This window comes from Tachypleus tridentatus, chromosome 13 (assembly GCF_004210375.1).
Source record: "Tachypleus tridentatus isolate NWPU-2018 chromosome 13, ASM421037v1, whole genome shotgun sequence".
Taxonomy (NCBI): Eukaryota; Metazoa; Arthropoda; class Merostomata; order Xiphosura; family Limulidae; genus Tachypleus; species Tachypleus tridentatus.
In genome coordinates, this window is record NC_134837.1 from 111,163,968 (window position 1) to 111,186,292 (window position 22,325).

At 32.4% G+C, this 22,325-nt stretch overlaps 2 protein-coding genes across 2 annotated transcripts in view; both read right to left on the bottom strand.

The window, feature by feature from the left end:
• LOC143239146 (TWiK family of potassium channels protein 7-like) overlaps positions 1-9,799 on the bottom strand; it is a 100,835-nt gene extending 91,036 nt beyond the window's left edge. Inside the window, exon 1 of the mRNA XM_076479994.1 lies at positions 9,080-9,799. Within this exon, the coding sequence (XP_076336109.1) occupies positions 9,080-9,524 (445 nt within the window). The 5' untranslated portion in view covers positions 9,525-9,799. The remainder of the gene's footprint in view (positions 1-9,079) is intronic.
• Positions 9,800-20,507: 10,708 nt separating this feature from the next.
• The window catches only part of LOC143240243 (uncharacterized), a 35,055-nt gene continuing 33,237 nt past the window's right edge, over positions 20,508-22,325 (bottom strand). The window contains exons 10-11 of the mRNA XM_076482379.1: positions 21,859-22,014; positions 20,508-20,829 (exon numbers count right to left, since the gene is read on the bottom strand). Coding sequence (XP_076338494.1) covers positions 20,677-20,829; positions 21,859-22,014 — 309 coding nt within the window. The 3' untranslated portion in view covers positions 20,508-20,676. The remainder of the gene's footprint in view (positions 20,830-21,858; positions 22,015-22,325) is intronic.

Below are 22,325 nucleotides of genomic sequence, written 5' to 3' on the forward strand. Positions count from 1 at the left end.
GATTTGTTACGCCAAGTTAGTTTTGAGGACTTGATTAAAGACATTGCAATTAAAAAATCTGGAAGATTTTTTTTTTAATTTATGTAAATATAAAGATATAAGTAAATAATTTGCTTACAGGGTTTTAAGTTCAAAGTGAGAAATTGTTAACATTAAAGTGAGAATTTTTTGAATAAAAGGTTTCTAAGTAAATTTTTTATTTTTGTTAACATCAAAGTGTGAATTCCTAACTCAGAGTGAAAACAAATATACAGAAAAATAATCCTTTTTAATTATCATTAACCAAAGAAGTGATTTCCATCATCATTTCTGAATAAAAAGCCTCAGTCATTGCTTCATTTTGATCCATGCCCAATCTGTTAAATAAATAAAATAAAAAGTTTTTATGTAATATAGTTATGGGTTCTGGCCTGGGGTCTCACCTGGAAGGAAACTGAAGAAGGGTTATAAATGTTCAAACTTTAATTTACTTTGAATACTTAATGAGTCTTAATATCTTGTCAGTTAAGCAATGGATGGGCCCAGAGGGGCGCCATTGTTGGGCTGTGCTTAGGGCATCAGTTGCTTTTAATTCGGCCCTGCTTTTGACCGTTTGTTCCATTTAGTATGATTTGTAATTAATTACTCTATATCTACTTAAGAAATGGCGAAACAGTTTAGCGAAGTATTTCAGTTTTTAAAATCTAATAATTATTGTTTTTCAACTAGAAAAAAAAGTTAAATTCATTAGTTGATGTTTTCCGTCTTGATTACGAAGATTGTGAGGTAAATTTTTACTGTTAGAATCACTTGGATAAAAAGTACAAATATAAATATTCCAGGCTAGTTGTATGTTTTGTAAATATAATAATTACTGTTTTTCAATTTGATAAGAAGTAAAACTGATTAGCTGAGTTTAGAATCAACATCTGAATATAAAAACGATCCATTATGCGTGTATGTGTGTTAGCATCCAAAACCTAAACTTGGCTGGCTGGAATACCTTAATTTTTGATATAATAATTGGAAACTGTCTAATGGTATGTATGGGTTATTGTTTAGTAATTTTGACAGAGAAGGGAGATAATGAAAAACCTGAAAAAGAATAATATCCACTCTTTTATAGACCTTGAATGTACCGACATAAATATTTAATAAGTTAAATGAATCAATTATTACCTTCCAGCTACTATCTAATGAGATCATCAGAAGTTTAACTGTTTGTTTGTACTTAAGCACAAAGTTCTATAACGGGTTATCTGTACTCTGCCAAACACAGTTATCGAAACCTGATTTCCAGCGTTGCAAGTCCTCAGACATGCCACTGGTGGGCACAAGAATCTAATAACAAAATAAAAAGAAAAGAGAACATTATATAACATTTTCTTTTATACAACTCTTGCTTTCTTAGCTTCTGTCCTACCCTAGTTTTAACAAGCAGTAAAATGCATTGGTTGAAGCCTGGACTACAAAAATCAAAAAACCTTTGTTATAATTCTAGGGGGTAGGCAACGTATTATTTTGTTTGGATGATGATACAATTTAATATATTTATTATTTTAAAAAGTTCTTGGTGTTAGAATAACAATATCAAAATGTGTCCTTTAATTGGGTATCGTTCATTATAAATGAATTGATTTTCTAATGGCACGTTCCCGAGTAGCACAGTGATATGTCTGCGGACTCATCCCACCAGAAACCAGATTTCGTACCCGTAGTGGACAGAGCACAGATAGCCTTTTGTGAAGCTTTGTATTTAATTACAAACAATCAATCCAATATCGCACGGATTCCATTCTTGAACTTAAAACATTTATTTCCGCTACAACGGCAGTCTTCTTTTCAGCCGTCCAAAAACTAGATAATTTGACTTTAAAATGAATATTTGCAAACTGTCAGTAATAGCAAGCGTTTTTCTCTTTAGCTAGTCAGTTGAATTTGGTCATCAGTAATAAGATACGGCAGGTGCTTTTTTTATTTCAAAGTCGTGTTATTACAAACAGTATTGTGAATACCCGAAATTTCCAAAGTTGACCTGTTTCTACTAGAAAACAAATATGAATATTTGCATTAACCGGGATACGAACTTCCATAGTTGTTCAAGAACTAACCAATAATGTCTTTTGGCAACCCCCATGAATAACGTCATTGTCCCAGTCCACCAGTATGTATCCAGAAATATCTTAAAAACCCTAAACAGTGAAGTCCATTCGTTATTTTTGTGCTTTTCTTTTTAACACTAAGACTTAAAATACAAATGTTCTATCATTTATTTATTTATTTTGCATTGTCTTATGTCAGTTTGTGTATTTACAATCTCAAAACAAGTAAAAACAGTACATATTTTAAGATTGTTTGTTTGTTTTTTGAATTTCGCACAAAGCTACTCGAAGGCTATCTGTGCTAGCCATCCCTAATTTAGCAGTGTAAGACTAGAGGGGAGGCAGCTAGTCATCACCATCCACCGCCAACTCATGGGCTATTCTTTTATCAATGAATAGTGGGATTGACCGTAACATTATAACGCCCCCACGGCTGAAAGGGCGAGCATGTTTTGGTGCGACCGGGATTCGAACCCGCGACCCTCAGATTACGAGTCGAACGCCTTAATATACTTTAAGAAGCCCAAAATTAACTTTTTAGACGTTTCTCTATGTTTTTACAACATATTAAGTTTGCATTGTATTTTATAAGCAAGGCGTTTAAATGTTATTCTAGTCTGTTTATTTGGTCCATTAACTCACCGACACCTGGAAGAAACTTGAGCAAAACCCACTATCGGGTTACGTTAAAACATTTTTAAAATTTCTTATGTTATTTTGTCAGATACTTGATAGTACAGGTTATACCGGAAAATCTCCTTTACCTTTGTTACCGTTTCTTGTGTTATATATTGTTCATCACATACAAAAGTTTATGCAGTATAACAGCGTCGTCAGATTATATAGGACAACGACGTTATTAGTTCGGATGAATTGATAACAATAGTAAATGCTTCGCTTCATGTGCTATTGATTTCTACCAAATGTTTCAAAAATATATGCGAATAGTTAGTAGTCTTGTACAGACGTATTTGTATGCAAGATTACTAGCTGTCAAAGAAGATATAAAGACAGAAATATTTTACTGTTCATAAACATGTATTGCACATGTTAACTTCTCAAATGTCAAAATGTAAATCTTCAAATTACTTTCATTTCTAATTGTTGAAGTTTTTGCTTTTCCAATCTTTTGTGGTTTTATTTTTTAATTAGTTGTTTTATTTTATTTTATATTAATAGTTTTTTTTCTATTGATATCTTATAGTTTCTCTTTTTGCCTTTGATACTTCATCTTTTATACGTAGTAATAATTTTTTTGCCTTTGGTTGATTCTCATCACTTATGTATTTAGACTAAATGTTGTTGGCGACCTCTTCTGATACATCTAGTCCTTTTAAAAAACAACTCCATTTATAAAAATATATGTTGAATAATTATACATCCTGGTAGAAACATTGTCTTTCGGAGTTTTTTTTTTCCTTTTGTGAGCAATATTTTTTTATTTTGAGAAAAAACGACGTTCACTGTTATCTAAAACAAATGTCCGAATGGTAAAAGGCCTCATCTAGGCTTCGTTTTCACTTTATTTTAAGCATCAAAAATCAATTGTTGAGAGTTTATGTGTTCCCTATTTGATCCAAAAATAACAATCCTAAAGAATGTCGATTTTTATTTATTAATCTGTCAATCTGAGTTAAAATTACACTTTTAGTAATATCAGTGCATTGATGTAAGGTATCTCTTTAAAGTTGTTTTAACATTAATTTAAAATTATCTTTTGGCAAAAGTGAACTTTTATATTTTACAAAAAAAAACAAAAAACATGCGTGTTGTTCTGTCCATAACTTATCATATTGCACAAAATGTAAATAAAATGTCTGCAAAGTCTGTTATGATGCAACAGCAATACATCAGTACAACAATATCATTAAATAGTTTGGGGTACTTTTGTGGAATTTCCCTATGCTATTTTATAGCATATAATAGTGACGTCATTAATGCATAATCATCCTGTCGGGCTATGTCATATTTAAATCGTAATTTTACTCAACTGGTAACAGACATATATATATATTTAAATTTTTAAAGAATTAACATTTTTTCTCATGAGGAATGCTTTTATGCACTAACATGGAACTCAACACTAATGATATATTAAAGTTTATCCACAACAATCGGAATCGTTAACATTTTGTTTGGGAAGAGTTCTTTCAAAATATTAGCATAGAGATAACAATAAACACTTCTACAATATTATCGTAGTTTTTGGTGTAGAAAATTCTAAAATGTATGTTATTGTGAGTAAATACTTGCAAAATATGAAATAACAGTGTGTGAAATAGTTAATAAACACTTCCTTCCGGAAAAAAGGTACAATGTTTCAAAAACATTATTCTAAAATGTATGGAACGTGTACAGATTTAAAGTCAATAGCATAATGTACAAAATAATAATTTAAAGCGTGAAACAATGTACAGTCATTTAAATTTATGACAAAATATTCATAAGAAATACAGAAGACAGAGTTATTTATATATTGTGATTCATCGTGTGTGCTTCTGGACAGACGATCTACATGGAAAGAATTAAATCTGTACGACATTTCGACACGCTTGAGGTTGATGAAACGTCATTCAAAAGAACAAATTAGATACAATAAAGTGTTAAAGTTGAAACGGTTTTTGATTAGTTTCGGGTAAAATTTGTATGATGTATTCACATATAAACTTGTTAGTTGGAACGTTAAGACCTTTATTGGTATTATAACATTTAAAATGAAACTTTTACAATAAATATCGATATTTAGAAACATCAATTCGTTAAATTAACTCGAATAATAATTCATTGCTGTTAAAGGCGAGCCTTGATGAAGTAGCCGGTGAGACGGAATTTATTTATTGTTCGGTGCCGCAGTGAGCCTGAGGGCTTAAACACTAAAAAATCTTATTTCGATACCTGAGAGCGAAGTAAAGATAGCTATTTGTGTAGCTTTGTGCTTCATAACAAAGAAATTGTTTGTCAAGAATAAAATTTAATCTGAATTTGATTAAGTCGGTAACAACTGTCTCGCAAGTCTCGTGATGAAATGACTTTCATGCGAACGACTCCCTCATGTCGGGGATTAACAGACTGTATGTCGAAGCACACTGTATATACTAAAAGAACTTGAACTCCATATCAAATCAAATTTATTATCTTACGTCTGTTTGTTTATTTGTTTTTGAATTTCGCGGAAAGCTACTCGAGAGCTATCTGCGCTAGCCGTCCCTAATTTAGCAGTGTAAGACTAGAGGGAAGGCAGCTAGTCATCACCACCCACCGCCAATTCTTGGGCTACTCTTTTACCAATGAATAGTTGGATTGACCGTCACATTATAACGCCCCCACGGCTGAAAAGGTGAGCATGTTTGGTGCGACGGGGATGCGAACCCGCGACCCTCAGATTACGAGTCGCATCCCTTATCTTACGTCAGCAAGTTGACAATAAAAAGTTTAACTCCATTCGCATACGTTTCCTTAGCTTAAAAGAGCGTTTTTCGTTTTTTATAAACATTAGGATAAATACACTTTCTCTGGATTATTTCGTTTCTTGATACACAAGATTAGTGGCTAGGCAGAACGAAAATAAAGGTTACAGAAATTAATTCATCTTGGTCAATATAGGACATAATGAAACTTATGAAACTTAACAATAGATTATTGATTATAAACGACTGAATGGTGTATAAAGTTAAGTCAATTAAGAGAAAAGTGTTATCAAGCGTTAAACAGCTGGCACAAACGATAGACAACGAATTAGCTTAGATATCCATACATTATTAACACGTAAGTAAATTCAATATAGCAGTAAACAGCGCTGTCGTATAAGAAATGAATTAATTAGGTGAAATGGATCTTACAAGTGCATGATTAAATTAAACGCATCACAAAAAAGCGCTGCTTTGTGATACATTAATTAGTTTAAGTAGTATACACATTACTAGTACATGACGAAACTAAATATAGTACTAAATAGCAATACCCTATAACTGATGAACTACCTTAGTTAATGCTAAATATCTGTCCTATAGTACGTGAAACAGTTTCGGTACGGTAACATCACAAGAGGAACTTAAACATAGCTTTAAATAGCTTTGTCCTATAGCTCGTGAATCTGTTTAAGTAACGTACACACTATTGACGTAAAGCACATTAATTAGTTTGTAAAAAGAATGAAACAATATAAGAATATAAATGAAGCATTGCTTACTGTACATGTTAACAAACCAAACGTAGAGCTAAATAATACTTTCGAAGAAAGTTAGTTGAAAATGTCTTTGAAGCCACATTGATTTACACCTATACTAAGTAGGCAACTAACATCAAAAGTCGATAACGAAAAAGTTGAGAATTTCTTTTTATCTACATTTGAAGTTGAGTTATTTCCACAGGATGTGCATAACCTGAATTCATAAGGTACGCTTCCTTCCAAGAAACAAATACTTATTAATCAACATCAAAGACGGGAAAATTGGCAGCTTTTCCACCCTGCTCTATCTAGTAATTAAGACGCGATGCGTCTTCATCTGTTTCAAATAAATTGTACGAGAAATATATCTCTATTTTGGTTAATTCATTCGAGAATATATAATTTTTGGAAATAAAACTAATCTTTATACATACAGAGTAAATTTCATCTTATAAGAAATTTTTGTCACGCGACTTTTTCCAAACTTATCATTGGTCAATTAATCAGTTAGGCCTACTTATGGCATCGATTCGCACTCGTCTATAAGCTATTTTAAATTATAGCATGGTAGTTTGTTTTTGTTTTGAATTTCGCGCAAAGCTACTCTAGGGCTATCTGCGCTAGCCGTCCCTAATTTAGCGGTGAAAGACTAGAGGGAAGGCAGCTAGTCATCATCACCCACCGCCAACTCTTGGGCTACTCTTTACCAACGAATAGTGGGATTGACCGCACATTATAACGCCCCCACGGCTGAAAAGGCCAGCATGTTTGGTACTTATAGCATGGAGTTTGCACATACAATCCATAAAATACTACCTAAAGACTAACATATTTGTAAGAGATACAACATCACTCAAAGTCTGGGCGAAGAAATTTCTCCAAATAGACCTAGCATGGAGGTCGCGGTTTCGTGTTTCATCACTATACGTTTTCACCCTTTCATCCTTTAGAGCGTTATAGTGTATCAATCAATCGCGCTTTTTGTTGGTAAAGACATGCTCATAAGTTAGCAGTGGGTGATGGTGGCTAGCTGCATCCCTCCTAATCTATCACTTCTAAATTAGGAGTGATTAGTACAAGTAGTCCTTGAATGACTTCGCACAAAATACAAAAACAAAACTTGTAAATAGCCAAACTTTATAAGGTAGAAGAACATCATCTAAAGAGTAGAAAAGACGTCCAAGATTGTACAAAGCATAAAATGCCTTACAAATATATTAATTCAGTCTAACCAGATTGTATAAAGTACAACATAATTTAAAAGCTACCGAAGAAATTCCTTTAGACTAATCGAAGTGTTCAAGATATAGAATCGCCTGAAAAGTAACAAGTAAATTCCTCCATAGTCTAATCAAATCGATGAAGGTTTAGTTCTTACTTTTGTTCGGTTTTTAGTTTAGAATTAAAAACTGTTAAAACACCTGCAGACGAGAAAAAATGTTCCAACAGTTATAGAGGAAATGTGAGATTTTTGGAGGTTATTTTAAAGTTGGTTTAGACTCCAAGTGTAAAGGTTTTATCTAATATTTTTAAGTGTACATTATCTGAAAAGGGTCAAGGATCAGTTTTTACAAATTATTTCTGTTGCAAATTAGGTGTTAGATTAATCAATGTCATTTTATACCTGGGATTTCTCCAGAGGCAAATCAAGTACAGTGATATACATGTGTTCTATGAATCAAATATAGAGATATTCTGTGCGAATTTAATAAAGTCGTGTGATACGTGAATCTAATATCGTATGCTGTGTGAATTTGCTATAGTAATATGTTGTTGTGTGAATCTGCTATAATGATATGTTGTTGTGTGAATCTGCTATAGTGATATGTATGTAAATTAAATGCAATACGTTGTATGAATCAAATATATACCTTACGTCAATCTAATAATACAGACATATATTTTCTAATAACATAACTTAGAAACATAAACTTCAGATATAATAATAAAAAACAGGATATTAGATTAGCAACTATCTTAGAAATATATCGTTTGACGTTAAGCATAATTAGTTAAGTGTAGCAGTATAAAAGTAAAAGTTACTCTTAAATATGAGACATAATTTGTCTCCCGTTGTGTAGATTTGTGGTTTTTCAACAAACAAATAAACTGAGTTTATAATTAAACATCAGAAAATGTTTCTAGACAGTTACAGGATTATGTTGTTTATTATGTGTGCACAAAAAATAATTACATTGGTAATAGTTTTGTTAGTTTATATACATATATAGCACTACTATGACTACGTAATCACATACAAAAAGCATGGCTGTACTGTTAAAATTCTTTGAACAAAATATGAACGTACTATAGTTATATTGTTACAATTACATTATGTTTATCATACTAGCATATTGTTTTATTGCATTGTTACGTCCACAAGACAAAGCTGTCAATGTTGCTATATTATTATACTAGCATAACTGTGACTTGCATCGTTATATGAACTATTAACAGGAGCAGGATTATACATATGTATCATATTATAACACTAGGATAACTATGTTGTTATATTGTTATTACGTACACAATTCTAGCCTGACTATGTTGTTACACTGTAATACTAGTATAGCTATGTTTTACTTCGTTATTTGGGCAATGCAAGCATAGTCATATGTACTAAAATACAGTACTTATGTTGTTATGTACCTGATACTAGCAAGACTGTGTTGTGCACTGCTACGTTCTCAATAGTAGGATAACTATGTTGTTCTATTGTTACTAAACTACTAACTGTTGCTATTGTCCATCAGCTAGTATTTTGTTGGATATTTTACTGACTTTAAAATCTATAAAATTTTGTCATGATGAGATGCAAGAATAGACTTACCTACGGTAGTAATGATGGTCAAAGAATACAAGAAAGCTCCAGAGAATGACCACTGTTGGCCGGTTCCTTGGCCATCATAACCATCTCTCACGTGGGCGATTAAAGCCGATTGGAACTGACGAATCTCAGCTGTCACTGTGTGAGTCCAATTTTCTTTGTAAAGAATATTCAAGCTATATGTTATTTCCCAAAGTCGTTTTACCATTTCTTCTCTCATTTCGATCACTTGACCAGCTTGCTTCTTTTCCTGAGGAGCCTCCAGTGCCTTGAAGGTAAAAGCTCCAATGATGCTATACCCAACCACCAAGGCACATAAGCCCACGTGAGAGAACAAAAATGTCGTGAACCTCTGACAACACGCATTACATTTGTTAGGGTGGGGGTGTTTCTTCGGTGTATGTCCTGGTCGTCCACGCCTGGATGAACATTCTCTTTTCAGTGGCATTTCTTTCTTGAATGCCTTAAATTAAAATACCTTAAGAAATGCTCTTCTACGCTTTGTTTTATAACTGATATAAGTAATTTCTCTCAGACTGAAAATATCATACGTACATTCTTTATCTGCCCCTATTTTAATTTCGAAAATATGAAAACTTCATAAATAAATTAACAAAGTTCTCACTTATAGATAGCGCAATCTCCTTAACGTTATGTGTTATAAATCTTCTAAAACTAGAATGACATATTTGTTCTGCTATCTCCCAGACCTCGTTTAGTGCTGGAAAGTTAAACACATTGTACCACATGGCTGGCTGGTCTCGCTCGAGCACACTGTCTGAATGGTATGATAAAAAAAGTACACGCTTTATAAAGTGGTGCCATCTATTACTAAAATAATAAACTCTCGTTATTAAAGTAATCGAGAGAAACTGCTTTAACTTGTATGAAAATATTAACAGTGGTCATATCCCCATACTTTACTTTTTATTTTAAAGCGCATGATTACCATTACGCGGAGGATAACACAAACACATTACTAGGATAGGATAAGACTTGTTTCAATTTTCTTTCTGGATAGTTCTGGTTTCCCAATTTGATTCACGTTCTTATATTTTTCAGCACCATCTTGAACATTTCAAATTATAAACCTGTACACATATGTTGTGTTTGTCACGTGATTTGTTGATTTCAGTATTCAAATACTCAATAAAGAACGGCCATGTATAATAAACCCATTTAATAAAAGAGTTTAAGCAAATGTATCAACAAGATTACAGAGAGTTGACTGTGTTATATTATAACAATTTTGAATAAGCGTTCGTTTTTTGGAATTTCGCACAAAGCTACTCGAGGGCTATCTGTGCTAGCCGTCCCTAAAATAGCAGTGTAAGACTAGAGAAAGGCAACTTGTCATCACCACCCACCGCCAACTCTTGGGCTACTCTTTTACCAACGAATAGTGGGATTGACCGTCAAATTATAACGCCCCCACGGCTGAGAGGGCGACCATGTTTGGCGCGACGGGGATGCGAACCCGCGCCCCTCAGATTACGAGTAGCACGTCTTAACACGCTTGGCCATCCGGGCCAAAGGCACAGGAAAACAAAAGAATATGGATCCATCTCTAATAACGTCTATTAGACAAGATAAGCAAAGCGCAGTATCTCGTTGCAAGTGAGTGTTCATGAACATAAAAGTTAGTGTCGAAGGTCGTACACGTACTTTAGGCATCAACACCTAACATAATAAAAAGAAACTCCATCTATGAAAAGCAGCATAAGAGACACATACAATGTTTGTTTTCACGACATATCTATTCAACCACTGCATACTTCAAACACCTAAAGAATGAAAAGTTATTTATACTATTCACATGAAGGCATACTAGTAAAGTCGCCTGATGCAACACCATTGTGCGATTGGGCTGTTGAAGGTGAAGCTGGGAACCCGTCTTTTTCGTGTGATATGACGTTATGGAATATCAAAAGTATGAAGTAACGAGTAGTGCGCTTTGAGCACGACAGCTTAACGACGAAACAGTTGCAATGGAAACTACGCTGCAAGGCTATCGTCAAGACACATAACCAGACATAACGACATGAACTACAGATCAACAACGTGTTGAAGCTCGAAAATCGTTTTAAATATAAGTGCTCTTGGGCCTGGCATGACCTTGTGGTTAGGAAAATTGACTCACAATACGGGAGTCGTGAGGTATAACACCAAACATGCTCATCCTTTCAGGCGTGGGGGTGTTATAATGCTACACCAATTCTCAGTGTATGTTAGGAAAGAGTTAACGATTGGTAGCGTTGACGAGCTGCTTTCCTTCAATCTATCACTTCAAAATTAGGGTTGGCTTTCGTAGGTAGCCTTTGAGTAGTTTTGTTCAAACATCAGTATAGAAACAAACATAAATATTAACACATGTAAACATTTACGATTTTTGTTTTACATTTCGTATATTTCAATTAAAAATAAAAATACTTTCACAGACTTTTTAGAGTTAATGTTGTTTCATATTTATGTTCATTACTTGTATAGGTCCAAATAATCTGTGATTTAATTTTTTTGCTATTAGTCAAATGGTTAGGTTATAGTTGACTAAATTAACTTAAATACTTGCAGTTATTACTGTGTTTGTTTTTTGAATTTCGCACAAAGCTACAAGAGGGCTATCTGCACTAGCCGACCCTAAATTAGCAGTGTAAGACTGGAGGGAAGGCAGCTAGTCATCACCACCCACCGACAATTCTTGGGCTACTCTTTTACCAACGAATAGTGGGATTGACCGTCACTGTAGAACGACCCCACCGCTGAAAGTGCTCGCATGTTTGGTGTGACGAGGATTCGAACCCGTTACTTTCGGGATTAGGAGTTAAACGCCATAACACACTTGGCCATGCCGGATCCTTAGTGTGTTTGTATTAGAAGAATTTAAAAAAAAAATCCTACTGTGCTACTTTTATAATATTAAGGTATCCTCGAAATTTATCAAAGTTGTATTTGATAATTAAGACTTATAATACACACGTTTTTATAAACATAGATAGATAAAGGGACAGTCATAGAGGTAAATAGTTATCTCCACTACAACGGTCTGAAAGTTGTTTGATCTTAAGAAGGCGGTACGTTCACAGCTTCAGTACCTTCGTGTTAAATCCGACAGACAAGTTCCGATGTAATGCAATGCTTCATTGATTTATTGCAATTAATATGATTCGCTCAGCTATATATGATTGTTGCAATTTAAATAGCTGGAGGATGTGCTATATTTTATGAACAAACTCCATGCGTGTAAATGAAAATATTCTAACTCTTACTATTGAATTAAAACAAATAAAATATGAGAAAAAGAAACGTTTTGCAAATTGAAAGGTTTGTCTATCTCCGATTCTGTTGCATGAAGTCGGCTTTTAAACAGTCACGTGACAAAGTTCATTAAGTTTGATTAAGATCGATCAATTATTGTTGAAACTTCTCGAACTGAGATCCTTTATTATTCTGTTTTTATAAGCATGATAATCCTGAGACTTTAACAGTAATTACAAAACAGTTTTGCTCTGTTACGTTAAAGGCATTCGTCATGTGAATTCTCGTTGTCTATGACGATATTATATGTGTGTATTAACGAAATGCATTCAATATATTTTGTAATGAACGAAAGTGTAGAAAATTGAAACATGAAATAATAGCAAGGATTTTTACGCATGATCTACTGTACAAGAACCTCTTTTAACAAAATCAGCAACTTTGTAGTGAAACATCCGTGCACAAGACCAGTTAAGAGAATCAATAACTTAATAATAAAAGATCTGTAGCTAGTAGGATACAATAAAGGCTTAGTTTGTATGTTATTGAAAACATAATACTGGAAATAATTGTTGTAAATATTCACATTGACTTTGGTGTATCCAAAGTGGCTACATAAGAAATGACATTACTTACAATATCAGTGTTGTAAACAAAAATAGGAACACTGGATGGATGGGAAAACAAAAATGTACATCATTCCTGATGATTCTCGATCACCTTTCTGATAAATGAATAGTCTGTGAAAACTGGAACCTTGAAGGGATAACAACCAATTTATACAAATTAGGTCGGGTGGCATAAAAGTAAGTTTAACCTATGACAGTGCTGTGCATATTGGAGTTGGTTGCATTGTGCAATTTGTGATGTTTCTGAACTTCTAAGTAAATATTAAAAAATTCTTTAGGAGACATCAGAAGCCATGGTTGAATATTTGGTCAGTAAAACTGTGCTTTGTCCCACAAGGAAAAGATTGTCACCCAAAACATAAAGCCCATGTGCGACTTCAAGAAAAAACATATTTTAATCATGTACACCATCTACAGAATTAACTGGAGAAAAGGACTACCGAGAGACCCAGATCTTAACATTATAGACCACATACAGGATTATCTGGTGAGATGAACCACAGTCTTCGAATCGCCATCATCTGGCCGATATTTTATAATAAAACAAACTACACCAAAAAAAATCTGTAAGACTCTTCGAATCACAGTGGTTAATCAAGGTAAAGGTGATGCAACATAGTTCTAGGATCGTTATCACTAGCACCCTAGCACATGTGTATAATTAAACCTCTAAAATATTTGCATTGGTTTGATTCACAGTCAAAATGAAAAACACTAGATTATTATATACTTTTGTTTCTTTAGGAATTTCAGTAATCCATGAGAGAATTTACCGATTATTAGACTTAATAATTGTCATATTCAGCAGTCCACAAAGTTTCTAATCCAACTAGCTTATTACAGAAAAGAATACAAATTAATGAAACGTTACTAACTAAATAGATCTTGGTACTCAGAAGTAGTTTCTAATACTATTCATGCTGCAATTTTATTCATGACGGCTATACAGCTCGGAAATGACGTCAAATGTCGCTCGAGACCGCAATTGCAGGTGCTAAGATGTGACGTTATATGTTAGATACGGTTTACAGAAACATGAAATTCCCCACAAATATGCATCATCATTTTCAGTTGAAAATTGAAAAGAGAAGAAATTAAAATGATTTTTCTACAAAAGATGGTAGAAGAAATAAAACCGAAATATATATCAGTGCAATATATGTGTAATATTTAACAAATTCATTAATTCAAATTTCTGAATAAACATTCCTTTAAATTTAGCTTTCCGTGGTTCATAATATTACGATTTTTTTTAATTTATGAAACGTTCCCCCACACACACACACCCAAGTGGCAAAGCAGCAAGCTAGAAATCGGGTTTAGATACGTGTGTGTGGGAACAGCATCGATAGCCCATTAATCAGATTTGGGGTTAAGAGCAAACAAACTGATTGAATTAATTTCCACAAAACTCTCCAGTCGGCGTTAATTGGGTTGTCCTTCCATCTTATAATTTTAAAACAAATATTTAATATCATAATATTTGACTCCACTTTTATTTTTTAATAGTTTTGAGCTCATAAGATGCAGGTATGAATGAAGTGAGATAATAGGGTTAAAAAATCATTATTTAGAGCGAATTATAGAAACATTTTCAAAATGAGAACATTTACTAAAAATACAATTATGTGCTAAACACACGTAGTTCCAAGAAGTATTGATAAAACTGAAATAGAACCTGAGCGTTTTCGAAAGGTGGACCTTTCTTCTTCAGGAGCAATCTGGAAATACCCAGTAAAATTGAACGAGTAATATATAAAGATTTAGTTTAGTAACGCCACAGAGGTCATCGTACTTTCCGGGAATTGTTTATTTCTCTGTGTAGTGTTGTAAGCATCTCATTTCTGGTGCTATGTAGCCGATGGCAACAATGTACATGAAAAGGTGTTGGTGGTATTTTAACTTTGGAATGGATATAATATGTGTGTTTTTAAGAACTGTGTTTAGTTGTTTAAGTAAAGAAAACACCTGGAGAGTGATTGAGAAAGATGTGTTATATAAATCAATTTAAAAACAGAAAAAAAAAATTACCTTTGATATTTCATGAAAAAATAAATGAAGAATAAATTTATTTTTCTAACAACATCATTAATGGAATGATCATGTTGGTTGAAGTGTTGAGCAACAGGGAGATCTTTTTTGGTGTTAATAGAGAATTTGTGATTGTTGAAATGTTCTCTGAGAGTTGTTGGTGTAAGCCCTATATATGATTTTTTACATTGTATAAGATAAATGGTGTTTTCTGTTTCCCAAGTGATTTCTTTAAATATTTTAAATTACATTGATTGAGCTTGTTGGAAAATGAATCAGTGGTTTTTATGAATTTGCAGGTTTGACACGTTCTACACCACAGTCTTCACCAGTCGATCAATCACTTGTAAAATTACCTTCGTTAGAACACAGCAGTCTTTCATCTGTTACCATGAACTCTCAGCAATACACTCAACAGTCTGAAAGAAATAGTTTTATACTCCTTCCCTTACACCAATATCTGCCAACACTAAGCATGAATCAAACAACGAACCACTTAATTACAGTCGAACACAACTATTTCGGAAACTTAGAAAACTCACTGAGAAAGGCACGAAACATTATCAACATGCCAAGTTGCCAGCACATAGCATAAAAAACAGAAACATACCTCAATATCTCACATGAAAACCACTGATAACAATAGAAGCTCATGATAATAACTTCAACAATTGGCAACACATCCTTGAAAACACCTCCTTAGAACTCATGAATATCGCTAAAACATTTTATCAAAACTCTGTCGATATTCTAGATGTAAAATTTCCCATTATTATCATCTACACAATCGTCTGGAGGAAGTGAAAGAAGAAATGAAAATATTTACAAATCAAAGTAATACATTCCTTCTCAAAAGGAATAACGAAAAACAGCTTTCTACGAACAACACCAATACAAAAAAAGCTTCTAACAGCATTCCTTTTGATCATAAAGAAACTATCATATTAAATAGTCTAGTAAAAAGCACAAACTCCCTTTATCTCTTAACACTAACAAACAGTTAAAAAACACTCTATACTCTAATATGCATAAACCTTTTCAAACTAACAAATATGTTGAAAATAACAGCAATTACAAAAAGCGTGCAAATAACAATGAAATATCACGAAATATCTTTAACGTTGTTAGTCTCTCAAACATAACTCTCTCTGAAGCAGAACTCAGTTTCCTTAGAAAATATCTCAACTTCTACTTAAATAACATCTATATTAAAGCGTCTGAACTTTTTCTGACCTCCATGAATTCTCTAGCAAATTAAGACTTTGCAATCATTTTTACAACAAACCTCACTCAACTGAAAATCAACATACACCTAACTTTAAAAAAAAGTCTTTATGAACACCTCCACCAAACAGAGAACCACTTCAAGAAAGCTGTAGAAAATGACATAATACAGACCTTAAAATCCTCCAAGCAATGTCCTAATAACATTAAACAAAATGAAAAAATTTCCTTAAACAATCTTAAATTGAATAACAATATCCCAGTAAAACCAGCAAACAAGGGTGGAGCTATTGTTATCCTTCATAAAAACGACTATATTACAGAAGCTAACTTGCAACGGCATTAACTTCTATAAAAAACTCTCCCGTGATCCTACAACTCAGTTAATTAAAACCATAACTGATAAACTTAAAGAACTCCTCAAAGACAATAAAATCAACAAAGAAACCTTTCAGTATTTGATACTCAGACAAATTTCTCCAGGAAACTTTTATCTCTTATCCAAAATACACAAACCAAACAATCCTGGTCGACCCATAATTTCTAATATAAACATGGCTATTGAAAAGCTGTCTGCTCTTGTTGACTAACATAGAAAAAGTATCTCCTGTACCCTTCCCTCTTACATAAAGGATACTACCCACTTTTTCAACATCATAGAAGATATTAACACTGACAGGCAGTTACCATAAAAGTCTTTCCTGATGGACGTTCTTTCCCTTTACACCAACATCCCACATGATGAAGGGCTAGAAACTCTAAAGTCCACATTAAACATCTCTAACCCATCACAATATCAAACAATAACCGATCTTGCTAGCCTAGTTCTAACTCTGAATAACTCTGAATTTTATAACAAGCACTACATTCAAGTTAACTGTACTACAATGGGTACTAAAATGGCTCCCAATCATGCCAATATCTTTATGGGTCATACTGAAAATCAGCTTTTATAACTCATTACTGTAAAGCCTCATACATGGAGACATTATACAGACAACAAGTTTTTCATTTGAACAGCCAACCTTCAGTCACTTAAAGAATATATCACACTTACAAACTCCTTTCACAAAACAGTCAAGTTTACTTGCAATTATTTGCCTACACAGATTAACTTCCTTGATGTTACGGTTTCTCTAAAAAACAGCATTTTAAAAACACACTTGTACAAAAATCCTACAGACAAACCACAATACCTTCACTATGAAAGATATCACCCCTCTCACACTAAATAAAGCATTATCTACAGTCAAGCTCTTAGAATAAAGAAAATATGCTTAAATGAAACAGATTACAGATTAACACACTAAGGATCTAAAACTAACCATGTTACAGAGAGAGTATAAAGAAATCAAAATCAACAAACAAATTGAGAAGGCTAACAACATTTGGCAGAAAAACATCCTAAACCAGAGCAAGAGTAAATTTTCAAATAAATTCCTTTACCTACCATTTTAAACACAGACATGTTTCACAAATTCCAAAAAAATATTTTCATTTACTACAGCTCAACAGTCTTCTTAAACAGATTTTTCCTGAAGTTCCTGTTGTTTCTTTCTGAGAAAACAGAACTCTAAAAGATATCCTTGCTAACACAAAAATAAATTATACCCCACCCCAAAATGGTTTTCGTCCATGCAGTAAACACTGTTGTCAAACCTGCAAATTCATAAAAACGACCAATTCATTTTCCATCAAGCACAATCAATGAAATATTAAAATGTCTAAATAAATCACCTGTGAAACAAACACCATTTATCTTATACCATGTAAAAAGAGCAATTATCAGTATATAGGGCTTACACAAACAACTCTCAGAGAACATTTCAACAATCACAAATTCTCTATTAACACCAAAAAAGATCTCCCTGTTGCTCAACACTTCAACCAACATGATCATTCCATTAATGATGTTGTTAGAAAAATAAATTTATTCTTCATTTATTTTTTCATGAAATATCAAAGGTAATTTTTTTTTTTCTGTTTTTAAATTGATTTATATAACACATCTTTCTCAATCACTCTCCAGGTGTTTTCTTTACTTAAACAACTGAACACAGTTCTTAAAAACACATGTATATTATATCTATTCCAAAATTAAAATACCACCAACACCTTTTCATGTACATTGTTGCCATCGGCTACATAGCACCGGAAATGAGACTCTTACAACATTACACTGAGAAATAAAAGATTCCCAGAAAGTATGATGACCTCTGTGACATTATTAAACTAAATCTTTATATATCACTCTTTCAATTATACTGAGCATTCCCAAACTGCCCCTGAAGAAAAAAGGTCCACTTTTCAAAAGCACTCAGGTTATAAGGGTTTCTATTTCAGTTTTATTAAAAATACAAAATAGAATAAGTTATTACGCCAAGTTGTTGAAGGGCTGCAGATCAAAGCGTAAATACATAGCATAAACTCAGTTAACTACAAACAACCATAAAAAAAAGGTCACTAAAAGCTGTAAGTTCAAAGTTGAAATTTTCAAGTCACTGGCCTAAAAACATGAGGGCTTTTTCTTATAATTATCTCTAAATGTTAAACAATTTAACTCTAATTTCTAAAATTTAATAGTTGGAGTCCACGAAGAGAAAACAGTTTTGAATGTTAGTAGTTTATTGCATTAAGTGTGGATGACAACATAAATTTTAGATGTGGCATCTTGGAAACCGACTGTGGGAAACGTACATCAACCTAACAGTAATACTTCTTCAGCAAGGACACTTTCACATTATTCAAGTTATATAACACTATATAACACAAATTGTGTTTCTGGATAGTATGTGTTATTTTTTTAATTGCTTATGTTGTAAAAGTACAAAAAATGGCCATTATTGCCTTCAAACTTTGCTTTTGTGACTTGGATAATGAAATTTAGAAATTAACATATTTTCTATGTAAAAACAGGCAAATTTGCACATTTTCATTTACATAAGGTCTGAATAAAATAACATAAGAGATTTACATCTATTTATACTAAAATTATACAAAAATGTTTAGAAGAGAGTAGTTTTCACGATTTGCGACTGTAATGTAAATCACTTTTACGTATCAACCCCCAAATATAGTCTCCCATCATGTTTTCATTACAAATTCCCAGGTCACAAAAGCAAAGTCTGAAGAGTAAAACAGGTTTTTACCATTTTCTTTAGGCATAAGCAATTTGAAAATAACACTTTCTGCCCAAGAACAAGAAAAAGTAAACATTTTGTTACATAGTGTAATAAATAAACATATAATGTCAAAAATCGTAAATAATTTCGAATCACAATCAATCTTTGTCATTAATTAAACTGATTAAACTCGCTAATGCAGATGTTTTTGTTCCAATGCTAAATCCAGAATCTTTAGATGATTCAGTATTATGGGCAATCTTTTCTGTACATTAAACTAGAAATGACTTCTTTCCCTGTAAATAATCAGGTGAACTTATTTTACAAAACTAAACTATTTTTTGAAACATATTAGTTTACTGTTCCAAAACAAAGTGTGTATATTCACATACATATTATGATGTTCGAGGAGACTGTTATATAAGTTCAAAGTATATATGTAAAAATGGCTGGTATGGGTTGAGAAAATATTTTTGTAGAGGAGTGAGCAACGTTTTTTGTGAACTTGATGATGACCGAAGAAGGTTGAAGTGTTGCTCACTCCTCTACATAGAATTTTCTTAATCTATACTAGCTGTTTTTACATATATATTTTTCTCTACAAGTGGGTTTTCTCATCACCACAGATTATAAGTTCAAAGCTATTCCACTCACAACTTTTCTTGAAACATTCATTGGGCAGCTAAACAGCATCATGCTCATCAAATCATAATAACGTATCATTACACCAATTAAACATCAATGTTCTCGTGAAATTATACAATTATATATCATTACACCAATTAGATGCTATTATTCTCACCACTAATTGCATGTCATTACACAAATTAAATGTCAGAGTACTCACCAACTTGTACTGTAATGTATTATTCCACAAGTTAAATATCATTAAGCTTTTCAACTTATGTAGTCTTGTGTAATTAAACAAATTAAGCATTAATATACTATCTAACTTATGTAGTTATTTATCACTCTACAACTTCTGTATCCATGTACTCTTACAAATTAAGCATCATTAAACTTACTAATTGAAGTAAATTTTTATAGATTAACCACAAATGTTAATTTTATTTTGTTAATAAAGATATATGTTGTTCTATGCAATATTAGATAAAAACTAGATTTTAATGGATCATATGTCCCTCAAAAGTATTGACAAGAGATAACAAGTTCTACCAAATTGTTACTACATTTATTGATCAATAAAACAAAGTTAAGCCACTTTCTACGAAGCTCATAAAAATATATATAACAAAGCATTAAATCACATTCTATACACAACATTAATAAAGAACTTGACTTTGTTTGCTAAATAATGTTGTATAATTCTTGTGGTGCCTCACACTGTCATTCTAGTCTGATTGAAAGGATGATCTCTCCTGTTAAAGGAGATGGTATTTGAGTCATGGGATGCCGACCCACCATTTAGTAGAGTCATTAGCTTCCTGAGAGACTCACAGGAGTTCACTACTTCTGGTATGCTTTGGAGAGTCTAGAAAACAGGAAAACAACAGTCATATAAAGAAAAAATACTGAAGTCTCCGAGAGTCTTAAGTATAGTGAAGTGAACAAAAATTGGTGGTATACATGCTAATGAAAAAAAAAGTTTTAATATAAACTACAGTAACTACAAGAAGAAACATTTATAATATGAAGCTAGAAATTACATGGTAACAGGTATATAGCCTCCAACTAGTATAGAGCTTAAGAATACAGTTTTTGATAAACAAATTACCTAGAGACAGGAATTATGAAATAATGTGCACTATGAAGATAGAAGTCATATGAAAAAAAAAAGGATCCTCAGAAAACAGAAATTATATGGAAATAGACATAGCCCCTTAAAATGATATGACATGAAGTGTAAATACAAAAATAAAAACCTTAAAAAATTAAACAACGGAAACAAATGTTTTATGTTATTGTGTTGTAAATACAAAATGTATCTCACTAACAAGCTAACTAGAAACACGATCATAACTTTTAGTTTTTTAGCATTATCTGTTTGTTTATGCTTGATTTACATTTTAGTGATTTAAATATAAACAAAACAAGTTTGCTGTAACTGTGACTGCTAATTCATATAAAACTGAAAGTCATCTTTAGCACAATGTGTGAAATATCTAATCATTAAGTTTTCAAATACACAAGTTCTCCGATTCTTTTTAACAAGATTTTTAATATCAACATTTTGTGTTCATAACTTCCTAATAATTGGCTGTTAGTTAATTTTTAAACATAAAGTTGCATTCATTGAACTACTACATACCATCATATAATTAATTTCTGAAAATCTGGTGAGATATGAACTAACGTAAAATGTGTTCCTGAAATAAAGACACATGAACTTAAACATGTCTATAAAGGCACATAAATAATCTTTTTTTTTTTCACATATAATTTATTCTCACATAAAACTTAAAGTAAATATAAAATCTACAAAGTTCTACATTTAATGTAGTTTTCTGAATTTATCAAATATGCCATTAGCTTTCTCTCTGCAAAGACCTCTACCACTTACATCAATACACTGATAAATTATATCATCAAGCATCTGAACTTCCCTCTCTGCCTTCCTACAGTTATCTTCCCAAACGTCCTTGCTATGAGCATACTTTTCATCCATATTATGAAGCAAATCCCCTTTTGTTTCTAAGGCTTTTTTTAGACAAACAATCTGAGGGGAAAGGAAAAACAAATATATATTCTGGCTGAAGTATTTGTATTTTGAAATGATTAATTCTGACCTGTTTCTTCACATAAAAATAAAAACTTTTCTACAAGAATTTCAACAAAAAACACAAATATGTTTTTCAGTTTCTTAAACTCCCTTTGATTACTGGCTAAAGCCATTTTCTTATTCCCTAAACAGCATAATTAAAAAGCCAATAAAGTTTAAAATTGTACTGAGTTTCAAAACAAAAAATATATTTCAATAATATATATGGTACAAAAGAAATGAATGATTACTTTATTATATGAAATATT